Source organism: Carettochelys insculpta, chromosome 12 (assembly GCF_033958435.1).
Source record: "Carettochelys insculpta isolate YL-2023 chromosome 12, ASM3395843v1, whole genome shotgun sequence".
Lineage (NCBI taxonomy): Eukaryota > Metazoa > Chordata > Testudines > Carettochelyidae > Carettochelys > Carettochelys insculpta.
In genome coordinates, this window is record NC_134148.1 from 38,483,728 (window position 1) to 38,496,341 (window position 12,614).

Here is a 12,614-nt window from a genome sequence, read left to right on the forward strand (position 1 = left end):
CCCTTTGACCTTCCTTATTTCTCCCCTCTTGTGAGGAGCATAGGGGTCGACTTTGACCCCTGAGAGCTTGATTTTGTGTGTGTGTGAAGTCAAGCCCTGGAAGATCAAGCCTGAGTGAGTCCATCTTCTGCCATAGTGTAGATTAATCTTTAGCCTTTTCATCTGCTCTACTCTTGAAACACAGAAGGATTGTTCTCTCCAAACTAACCTATAAAGTTGCTAACACACCTTCTTCAAATTCCACCTGTAGGCTTGCTTCTATTGAGATCCCTAACATCAGTGGCTAAGAGCTGTGTAAAGGGCCAGTGGGGATTGCTGAGATAGCTGAACCATCAATCACATGCATAGACCCTAATTCAATAAATTAAATATGTGCTCATGTCTGATTGAAGTCAGTAGAACTTAACATGCTTAAAGTTTTGCTTAATTGTTTGCTTGAATTGGAGTCATCATGAGACTATGGAACCCATGTTCTTAGCGTTGTGACCTCCCTTCCCCTCCGTTTTTTCGCATTGTAACATTCTCTTGTGTCTTTGTAGCCCAAACACCTTCTAGGTGTGGTATACTCTCCAGTCTGACTAATTACAGAGAGAAAAATGAATCTGCTCTGTAGCCTGACCTAATAGGCAGCTGACTTTTAGCTCATGTGGTAGAGACTCATTCACTAAGTTCTCAAGGTCCCAGGGTCATTCTGCCTGCAGATGACTGGGATCTGGCATTACATCTTGTCTTATATTACGCCCTGAATCAGGAAAGTATTCCAGTGCTTGCTTAAAATAAAGCATTTGCTTAAGTGCTTTCCTAAATAAGGATGCTATTCTGAATGCAGGCCTCAAATTGTGAGTTGCGTGGGATGAGGACTGTGTCATCATTTGCGTTTGAACATTTGCTAGCTCAGTGTGACTCCTACACTTCATTACACTATGACCCACCTCAGGGGAGTGGGAGCAAGAGGGGGAGCTCAAGCCCAAGTCCACCATACCATTGAACTATGAGGAAAGACTGAAATAACTGAGCTTGTTTAGTTTGGAAAGGAGAAGTCAGAGGGGCGGGTATGATAGTGGTTTACAGGTACCTAAGAAAGAGTTACAAGGAGGAGGGAGAAAAATTGTTCTTCTTGGCCTCTGAGGACAAGGAGCAATGGGCTTAAATTGCAGCAAGGGAGGTTTAGGTTAGACATTGGGAAAAACTTCCTAACTGTCAGAGTGGTTAATCATTGGAGTAAATCGCTTATGGAGGCTGTGGAATCTCCATCTCTGGAGATATTTAAGAGCAGGTTAGATCTATCAGAGATGGTCTAGATGGTACTAGGTCCTGCCGTGAAGGCAGGGGACTGAATTCAATGACCTCTCGAGGTCCTTTCCAGTTCTAGTATTCTATGATGGGGGTAGGGGTACAAAGCTGAAGCCCAAGCACTTACACTGAAGGCATGGGCTGTATACCTTGAGCCCTGCCACCTTGTTCTCGCCAGACTAGCCTGTAAAGCTGCTAACACTCACCTCCTTCAAATTCCTTGGGTTTTGGCTTTGGTCCTTAGCAGTGGAGCTCAGGCGTCAGCCCTGGATTCCAGCAAATCTAAGCCAGCCATGGAAACCTATTAAAATGGGTTTACAACCACTTCAGGGTCCTGACCTACAACTTTGAGAACCAATGGTAAAGTGGCTCTTTTCCTGTTTCATTGTATATATTGTTCAGTGGTATGAGCATTTGCCTTGTAAAGCCAGGGTTGTGAGCTCAATCCTTGAGGAAGCCGTTTAGGGCAAATAGATTTAAAAAAAAAATCTGTCGGGGATGGTGCTTGGTCTTGCTAGGAGAGCAGGGGACTGGGACCTTTCGAGGCCCCTTTCAGTTCTGAGATATGTATATGTATGCATGTATTGCCGTAGCAGTTAACATATGCAGTTATTAGTGCTAGTTGGAAAATAGTAAGCATGTTTTTGAGAACAATATGTAAAAGAATGAAATACTACTTGTTTGTACGTTAGGGTATTTCCAGTGAAAAACTGAACACTTGAAAATTTTTCAAGGGATTAGGGAGGGGGCTAATGTGGGAAACTGGAAATTTTTTTAAAAAAAGTAAAATTGGGCATGAAAATTTTAATTGTGAAAAAGGCTATATTTCATTTTGTAGAAATCAGTTGAAAATTTTGACCAACTCTAGTTATACTGATTAATTTCCTTTCTTGGTCTGGATTTCATGGATTGTTGTGCTTTGTTCACTTGAACACGGATAGTTCTTACATTTCTTTTTTTGTCATTTTCCACTGGTGGCCCGGGGCAGTGCTTCAATATTCTGGTTTTGACGTAGTATTTGGAAAAGCAGCATGAAGGGAATCAAAGGGAGAACAGTAATTGCAAGTATAATGTGATTCTTCTGGTTAAACATATATTTGGTTAAAAAAAAAAGGTAGGAAAGGTGGCTTATAATGATAAGCATGTTTGTGAATGATGCAAACTGCAAGACTGGGATGTAATCACTGAGGCCATGCCACAGAAATAGAAGTTTTGTTTAAAAACTGAATTATTCTAATTTTTCTGTACAGTAACCCTGTGTCTGGCCATTTTCAGGTTCTGTTCCCTAGCATTTGTTTTATTGTTTTGCTTATTGAGTAGAATTTAATGTCAGCTTTTTCACTTTCAAAATATTGGTGTTTTATTAAAGTCCTTTGTTTCTGACTAGAGGAGTTTAATAATAGTAAAGACAGTATAATCTTCCCACTGCTTGTTAGGGCAGGTCACCTTTGATCTGGAAGGGCAGTCTGTGTGGGCAAGAGGTCAGCTCCTGCTGCATACCCATTCTGGTTTTGGACAGAGAGCACTGACTACCAGCCTGCAGATTATGAGGATGGTTTTGTGACTCTGCCTACTAAAAATGGATTGTGACTACAAGATTTTTGAAAACACTTAAGTAGCGGGGGAATGAATTTGTTAACATTAAAGCTAATAGGCCTGATCTTGCACTCAGTTAAACAGATGAAGTCATCTCTGTGACTGATTAGCCCAATCAGTTCATTTTTTTCCTCAGTGAACGAAGTAGAGTTGCTCTGACTGATTCTTATGCCTCCCCACAATCTCTGCTTGCTTCTCTGCAAACCAGCCAGGATCCCACTAATACAAATATGTCAGAATAAACTTTTCACTTAGTTTTAGCTTTCCCTTCTTCCTCTTCAGCAGTCAGAGCAGGAAGGGCAAGCACAAACCGCTTATCTTTCTGACAAATATGGATTTTGTATTTATGATCTGAGGACAGTAGGGTTAGCTAGCTAATACCTGCTAGTGTTCCTAACTTAGCCCTTCTGAGTCCTATTCAGAAAGGCTGTGTCTACACTTGCCCCTCCTTTCTGAAGGGGCATGTTAATGAGGCAGTTTGGAAGATGCTAATGAGGTGCTGACATGCCTCATTAGCATAAAGGCAGCCATGTGGGATTCGAAAGTTCTGCCTTTGGAGCGCACGCCATCCATGTAGACTGGGGCCTTTCGAAGGGACACCCCCCCAACTTAAAAAGCTCCTTCTTCCTAAAACCAAATAGAAAGTGGCACTTTCAAATCACATGTGGCCACCATTATGCTAATGAGGCACTGCATATTCATGTCAGCACCTCATTAACATCTTCCGGACTGCCTCATTAACATACCCCTTCTGAAAGGAGGGGACAAGTGCAGACATGGCCAAAGAGAAAGGGGCAGTTCTGAGTTTTTCTTCTCCCTTTCATTTACTTGTGACAGTTTGACTAGTTTGCCTGGAATGTGGGATCTGTGTTACACATTGGGTTATGTTTACACTTTAAAGACCTTTCGAAAGATGCCCTTCCAGAAGATCTCCTCCAAAAGAACTTCTTTCTGGAGATTGTGTCCACGCACAAAAAAAAAGGATCAAAAGAGTGATCTGTCCTTTCAAAAGAGAATGCCCACGCAGCACCCGGTCTTTTGAAATAACAGGCCAGGGATCGAAAAATCAGGCCTGATGAGGACTGCTCTTTTGAAAGAAAGGGCCTGCAGAGCATCTACACATGTTTTCTTTCAAAAGAAGCTTTTGAAAGGGGGTGCACTTCCTGAAATCGGAAAGGAAGAGCGATTTAGAAAGCAGCACAGCATTCTTTCAATTTACGTTAGAAAGCACACTTATTTTGTGTAGACGCTCCACAGGATCTTTTGAAAGAGCCCCCTTCTTTCGAAAGAACTTGCTAATGTAGACATAGCCTCAGGCTGTGTCTACACGTGCCCCTTCTTCTGAAACGGTCACGCTAATGAGCTATCCGGAAAATGCTAATGAGGCACAGATGCCTCATTAGCATTTTGGCATGTGATTTGGAGTATGGAAGAAGCTCTTCCAGTCTGGAAGGAAACCCTCCTTCCAGAAGCCCCTTCTTCCGGACTCCAAATCACGTGCCGATATGCTAATAAGGTGCAGAAAATGTTCATCTGCGCCTCATTAACATCTTCTGGATAGTTCATTAGTGTGCCGCTTCTGGAAGAAATGGCATGTGTAGACACAGCCTTCGTGTTTTAGAAAAGGACAATGTTTAGAATTGAGGGAGCTGAGGGTGGGATGTGGAGAAATGTGCATTTGAATGTCTGAATATTTTGTAAAATGAGATTTCAGATAGGATTTGTCAAACTACGCTATCATTAAGACTCTTGTTGTGGCCCATATGTAGAATACACAGCCATGCACTTGAACAACTAGCCAACGGTGCCGTGCTAGACTTAAGGGAGACATTCTTTTCTTTTGACCACAGTGGAGTAGTTACACCGTAAGGGTGAAATTTAATTGCCTGTATTCCCTTACCATTCATAACTACAAATGTAGCTGGGGAACACAAAGTTACTCAAGTCTAATGAATGTAGTTTAACTTAAAATATAGGTTTCAGATTTATGCTGATATTATGGTACATGAAGTATGTTTCTTTGTATTGGCTCTAAATTTATTGTTCTTGCATAGGGGTAAGTGACCCCTTAAACTTACATTGTCATCCAGCACAAAAGGAATAACTGACCCATTTTCACTCAAACGCCTGGAATAAAATTATTCATTCCCATGATCCAGCTTTCTTGGCTGCTGGGTTTTTGTAATTCACCCCTGGCTGTACCTTTTCAAGGGTGTAAAACACCAAAGAATTTTACATCCCAGAGCCCATATTTTAACTTTCTGATTTTCATTTACAATTTTAATAAAGATGTCACTTATAGATTAAGAAGATATTTCTTTTCACTTTTTCCAGTGGCTTTCATTATCCCAGTGCACTGTGCATCACTGTAACTAAGCTGGTCAGTGTTTGCCTGATGAAGTCCTTTTGATTCAGTGACAAACACTTTAGGCAGGCCAGGCATGCAAAGTACTAGCATTTAAGCAATTTAAGAATAGTGCTAAATTAAACAGCAGCAGCAAAAGACCTCTTCAAAGTCTGGTTTCAGTCTGTGTTCAGCCTGGTACTATTCCTTCAGAATTCATCTTTAGTTCTCTCTAATTACATAGTTATGGCTCCATTTTTAGGGGAATTGGGCATTGATTAACATTTAATTCTGTGTGCTGTGGATGATGCCCTATTTTACATGCTTTTTCCCCAGTGGCCTGCCAAGGGGATCTCAGTGTGAAACAATTGCTGTAGTTAGTTTACTTAATGGATATTTGATTTAACCAAGCTGCTAAATCCTCAGTCACCACAAAAACTAATTTCCCCCTTGGTTGGAGAAGTGACATGATGTTGGTTGCATGGAGAATGAGAAGCTTTGGTATGATCATAGCCTGTGTCTCCAGGCATTGTGTCACACTGTTCACACAAAAACAATAAGAAGGCCTGTGTCACCTTACAGACTAACAGATATTTTGGAGCATAAGTTTTTGTGGGCAAAGACCCACTTCATCAGATGCAACTGACGAAGTGGGTCTTTGCCCACGAAAGTTTATGCTCCAAAATATCTGTTAGTCTGTAAGGTACCACAGGACTTCTTGTTGTTTTTGAAGATACAGACTAACACGGCCACCTCTCTGATACTGTTCACATGGAGAGATCACTTTACCATCCTGACAGCTTTGTCACTTTGGCCGTTCAGTAGATCCAGGCCATTTTGTTACCGCCTTGGTAGATTCATTATAACCTCACTGGTGGGTTTCCTAGGAGGAACTTTGTGATGACTCTGCTTTATTCAAAATGTCACCACCATGATTGTAAGCTGGACAGGTGGGATGTGGTATGTAAATCACAAGAACCGTGTAAATTAGATGGTCAGCTCCTCAGAGCAGGAATCATATCTTCCACTGAGTTTGTACAGTATCTGCCACAGTACAGCCCAATCTCAAGTAACTGGGGTGTGTGGACACGAAATTTGTTCCTTTTCCCCATCTCCCTCTAAAGACCATAGAAGCAGCAGCAGAGCTGCTCTGCAGTCTCAGTTGTAGCCTCTGTGGCTATTCCTCATGATACCTATGTGCATGGTGAAGCTACAGAGTTGTCACTCCACTGTCCTCACGCCTTTCTGGGGGGTAGAATGAGGTCTTTACCACACAGGGTGGGATGGATGGTCCTGCCACAGCTGGGACCTGCCATGGTGAGAGGGGGAAGGATCTGTGGTTTCACCATACAAATTTACTGAAGTAAAAAAGAATATTCCCCCAAAGGAATGAGAGTCTTTCTCCCTCCTACTCCCAACCTTGTTTAATCTGGAGAGTTACAGTCCAGTCGTGTGTGTGATTGGGGCAGAATCTGAGGATCTTTCCTTCTGCAAACCCAGCATATTTAACACCAGTATCAGGACTGTCAGGGCGTTTTTGTTTAGTAAATTGGGAGCCACAGAGGCACAGACAGGGGATGTGTTAAACCTGTTCTCAGACTCTCGAGAAAGTAGAGATCCAGTTATCTTGGCTAGCTGCTGGCACCAGTGGGGTAAAGAACTATTCTGAATGAATGTGTTATGATGACAGAACCTGGTCCTTAATGATAGCAAGTTCTTTTGAGATGCTGTAAGGGAGACTGATCCAAAGCCCACCCAAGCCCATGGGAATCTTTCTACTGACTGCAATAGGCTTTGTTTAATGTCCTGGAAGTGCAGATTAGTGTTATTCGTTTACAAATTTTCAGAGAAATAGTAATGAAGTGGCAGCATGGGTCTGTTACAGAAGAGGCCTGTGGTATGCCTGGTCCGGAGTTTGTTTCAGAGCTTCACAAATACCTGTTAAGAATTCTTTGGATTATTATTGTAAAATTTCAACATCATTGCTAGGATTGGTAATATTTTTTTTCAGAACTATTTTGCACATTTTAAAAAAGGTCAGTACCCTCTACGTTTCCTTTTTCATTTGCTCTGTGACAGTGTTCAAGAGACAAAATGGCAAAAGATTAATCTGATAAACCTCAGCACTAGCCATCTGGTGCTACTGAGGAATTAATGTCTGAGGTCACCCTGGAGCATTGTCTCCCCATCCGTCCCATTCCCATACCATGAATCCTCTCTTTCGAACCAGAAGGTTGAATTTCACTGCAACAGGACATGGGGATGAAAATTACCATCAAGGCTAATGCAGTAGACACTTCAGACAAAGAGACATCTTTCCAGACAAAGAGACATTACATTTAGTGGCCACAGTAAGGATTGCTGGGAGCTGTTTCTGCTGAAGCAGAGTTTAGATGGTTAATAGTTCAAGGAATTAACAGCTTAATGGACCATCAATGAATGGGTTGATACCCTTTGGGAGGTGGTCTTAAAACAATGGTCTTTGATTTGCTCCAGTCCTTGGAATCACCTTCCTAAAATATGACAAGGTTAGTAGCAATTTTAAAGAGGGTGATTGGGGTTTTTGTTGGTTTATTTGTTTTAAATCCTTTATTTAAACAGAACAACTTTCTCTCGTTTTTCTGTCAAACATATCTTTTGTGTTCTGTCTGTTTTCCAATAAATGAAATATCTTAAAATGAAAATATTTGTCTATTTAGTCCAAAGATCTTTTGCCTATTCTATTATATGGAGATATGTAGTGTTTTAAAACTTTATATTGTGACTTCTCAAAAAGAAAGGCACTGCTCATATATTCTGATGAGCAGGTAATTTGGAACTTAAGGAGACTCATGCAGTACTGCATAGTCTGCCCTTTACTGTGCTACTATTCATCGACATATTGATACTTGGCAGTGGAGTTTATCTGCAAAGTGATTTTTTTTTAATTGAAAGAACATTGTCAATTTAGAAATGCTACATTTTAAACGGATTCCTTACCCATGCCATTAACAAGGCCCTTGAGTTAATAAAATTGCATGTAATTCTAAAATCCTCATATTTTTTCATATTAATGACATTTATTTACTTCTTATTGCATTTCTTTTAATTTGGAGAATGCTGTCAATTTCACTTCCAAATTGCTAGTGTCATGATATTTAGGCTGCAAACAGAGCAGGTCTCATGATTGTTTGGCATATGTCTTAAATAACAAAACATATTCTATGACTCCAAGCTTCAGTAAAAGCCTGATTTTACAGTATCTTTAAAAAAAATCTAAATTTCTGTTGATTGGTGACCCCTTAAATAATACTGAAATGAAAAGTGTGTAACATCTCCCAAGTTAGTTCCTTTAATGTGACACCAACAGTGGGTTCAGCTGTGAAAGAAAAAAGTACTGTTAAAATTCAGTAAAGGCAGTTCAGTCATAAGACTTCTGGAAGTAAAATTCTTTGTTCACTTTAAGATAAGTATCCTTTTCTTATAATAGTTAATGTAAATTAAGCAAGTAACACACTTCTTACCTCTAATTTCCTATCTCTTAAATAATGTTATTAGTCTTATAGTCTCTTTAAGAAAACCAGTTTAAAATTTATGACAAAAATAGTTATGTAATTTCTCAATCTACTGTCTGTTAATCCGGTAATTAGTATGGCTCTGTCAGACCCCTGCTATGCAACAGACGACCTTTATTTTTTGGGGACCCCTACAAAGAAAGGACAGGGTTCCCCTATAATTTAAATCTATGGACCGCATTAACTTCACTGTGATCACATAGAGGCAATTCAATTTGAGGGAAAATTTTTTTCTTGCTCTGTGACTGCTCAATTTTGCTTTCTTTTTGTTGAAAGTAGGTTAAGTTGCAAGCTTTTTCTGTTGCTAATGATCTAATGATAGCACTTCATCTCCAGCTTTTGAGGAGTGACATCAGTTTCCTTTAAGCAGAATGTGATCTGAGAAACAAGTTTTGATGACAGTTACAAAACTGAATTAAATAATATGCAATATCCAATTTTTCAAACACTAGAATTTAGCTAGGTTCAGTGAAACATTCTTCTGAGCATATCTGCAGTTTGCCTCAGGTGGCACTTGACTAGAAGTCCTCACCAAATTTAGTCTGCGGTTTGGATCATTAGTGTCTCTAGCCCAGGCCAGATACAGATCGGGAGTGTGATATGCAGGCTGAGCTATGTCTCCCACTAAAGCATTTATGAACTGTGTCATTTCCACATGTAACGAGCGTTCAAGTGCAGCATTACAGGTTTAGTTCTTGGTTATACCTTAGCAGGTGCTGAGCTTACTGGGGTAAAGATCATTTTCCTTTAAACTTCCCTAGCTAGTAAAGTATCATATCATCACCATTAAATTACTGTCTTGTAATGAATTATCTGCATTATATCCCTTCCATATCCATTACAAACAAGCTAAGAAAAGAGTGCATTCAAATGGGCAGTTTAAAAAGTAACTTTCATAAAAGCACAGAAGAATACAGGTATTTTGCTAGGTCAGCTATGGTTAGGCAGAACAACAAGAAGTCCTGTGGCACCTTATAGACTAAAAGATATTTTGGAGCATAAGCTTTCCTGAGCAAAGACCCGCTGCATCTGATGAAGTGGGTCTTTGCCCATGAAAGCTTATGCTCCAAAATATCTGTTAGTCTATAAGGTGCCACAGGACTTATTGTTGTTCTCAAAGATACAGACTAACTATGTCTCTGATGTATGGTTAGGCAGTGATTTATAAATGACCTGGGGCAGAATATTTGTAAATGTGAAATGTTCTTCTACATTCAGCAAAATCTCTACAATTTCACGGGATTCAAATTTAATGCATTTAAGGCATTGTCCCTTTTATATGAATTCAGACCCGCTGCTCATTCCACTTTCACTTAATATCATGTTTGTGAGGTTTGAATTCCTGCTGTTTGCCCTTCACACATTTTGCAGTTCTTTAGGAGGCGCGAATCTCTGGAGCTTTCTCAGATGTCTTGGTCACTTGAGCTTCATTTAAATAATTAATGAGCAGCATTAGTCAAAATGTATTGGTAATTCAAACTGCATTATCTAAGGATAAGTACTGACATATATAGATTGATCCAGACTTTTTCCTTATTTCAGGCTGCATTACACTAAAATTCACAATGCTTTTCCTTGTTAACTCCTGTAATAAACCTGGATGCAGAACTACTGTGACCAGATAGCAAATGTGAACAATTAGGATAGAAGGGGAATGGAACTGAGAATAATTGCCTATAAAAGATGAAGCACTGACTATTGGGACTGTCCCTATAAAATAATGACATTTGATCCCCTTATGCACAATTGATCTGCTGGTGGCTTTGAAGGCATTTTGGAGACACATTTACAAGTTATTGTAAGGAAGGTTTAGTAGGAAAAACTTATTTAAGTACTAACACATCTCCCTTCATTGTAAGAAGCACCCTGGATTGTCTTTCCATATAATTATGTCTGATTCTTTCAGGCTTCTCATACATTTTTAGTGGAATTAGCTGCTGCTTGTTGGGGGTTGGTGTAACATTTACAGGCCTCAACCAAAGTCAGAAACCCATTCTGCTAGGCAGTCAGTAAGTGCATGGTCCAAGAGAGTCCCTGGCCCAAAGGTCATACACCCAGAATAGACAAAGGATTGGGAAGGAAACACAGGCATAGAAAAGTGAGATAACTTCCCCGTGGTCACGCACAAGGTGAGAGATGAAGCCAGAAACTGAATCCAGACCTGCTGTTATTGCTGGCCACTGCCGTTCCGGCTAAGCCTGGCTGCCTCTTGCCCACCTTTTAGTTATGATTATTTTCAATTTAAGCTTATTTCAGATTTCTGTTTTTCTAAGATGAAAAGCAGCCTTGCAAATTTATTGCCCCATAATGCACTCCCCATCAACATCAGCTTTATGACTACCTCTTAATAAAGGGATCTCTTTGTCAGTCCTAACAGCTCCCTTTTGTGACCCAACTGGGGGTGTGGTATGTATAAGCTCTAGCACACAGCCTCAGACAAAAAGGGTCTAATCTCTCTACGATGGTTTTGTGGCTAAAATGCAGGATTTGGAGCTGAGGTTCCTCCTGTTAGCTCATCCAAGGTGGACTTGTGTGATCCCGTGTATCTTGCTTAATCTATCTGTGCCTCAATTTTCCTGTACATAAAATGGAAGATGATAATTGTTCCTCCCCTCACATGGATGTTGTGAGGCTTAATAAATTAACATGTGTAAAGATCAGGTGAGTCCCTCTAATGGGAGGTGCCACAGAATGACAACAGCTAGTTATTTAGTATGACTGAAATAACAGTGGGAGAAGACTTGAGTGTGATAGAAGTAGGTCTAAATGAGAATTCAGAGCTGTCTTGCTGCCTGCAGGGACCACTGAGTTCCTCAGAACTACTCCAGGTGGCAGTCTCACTGAAGTACTTACTCAGCCCATGTTCTTCTGCCAACAGACTGCAACAGAATCGGTGTGTGTCTGCTTTTATGCACCTCCCAATGGAAAGTCCCTCTCACAGAGATTAAGGAAGTCATTGCCCTTTTCAGTTTCAAGTCCATGTTGGAAAGTTGTCTCACAACCGGTTTCAGGATGTTCCTTTTTTTTTTACCGTCTGCAGAAAATAATTCACAACAAATATAGTTCTGTTTGTTCTTCTCTCAGAGTGGTTTAACATTGCTGCAAAGCATGAGTAATAAGCAAATGCTTTTTCCTTTCTTTTCTTCCCTTCTTTTAACCCAGGTACAGTGGACATGGGTGGCAAACAGTCCACAGATGGTGATGTCTCCGTAGGAGGGTCCCCTGTGATAGAAAGCATTCAGGCCACTTACAAAATTGGAGACACCAGTAAAGCCCAAGAGCTGATTAAACGTGCATGTGAGGAGAATATATTACAAGTAGAAAAGGTAGAGTATGTGTTATTTGTCATCAGATCTCACTGGAAAAGAAACATACCAACTATGGGTTTGCATCTGGAGTTGTTTCTCATGGAAAAGATCCATTCATTTTTAGCTTACAGTATTACCCAGAAACCCACAAAATATTGGAGGCTTATGGTGTTGCGCACCACACACAGAACCACCAAATCATAGGGCTGGAAGGGACCTCAGGACGTCATCTAGTCCAGCCCTCTGCTTCCAGCAGGATCAACCCCCACTAAGTCATCACAGCCAGGACCTTGTCCAGCCGGGACTTGAAAACTGCAAGGAATGGAGAATCCACCACCTCTCTAGGCAACACATTGCAGTGCTTCACCACCCTCCTGCTGACGTAGTTTTTCGTAATCTCTAAGCTACACCTCTCCCTCCTCAACTTCAGACCATTGCTACTTGTTCTGCCATCTGACATCACTGAAAACATTTTCTCACTCTCCTCTTTAGAGCTCCCATTCAGGAAGTTGAAGGTTG

The 12,614-nt window shown here is 40.6% G+C and overlaps 1 protein-coding gene across 7 annotated transcripts in view; it reads left to right on the forward strand.

Annotated features, from left to right (window-relative positions):
• The window catches only part of LRRK1 (leucine rich repeat kinase 1), a 132,298-nt gene that overhangs the window by 23,704 nt on the left and 95,980 nt on the right, over positions 1-12,614 (forward strand). For 2 of the 7 annotated variants that reach the window (XM_075006423.1, XM_075006430.1), the window contains exon 2: positions 11,950-12,113. The exons of the other annotated variants lie outside the window; for them this stretch is intronic. In XM_075006423.1, coding sequence (XP_074862524.1) covers positions 11,950-12,113 — 164 coding nt within the window. The remainder of the gene's footprint in view (positions 1-11,949; positions 12,114-12,614) is intronic. 7 annotated transcript variants of the gene reach the window in all.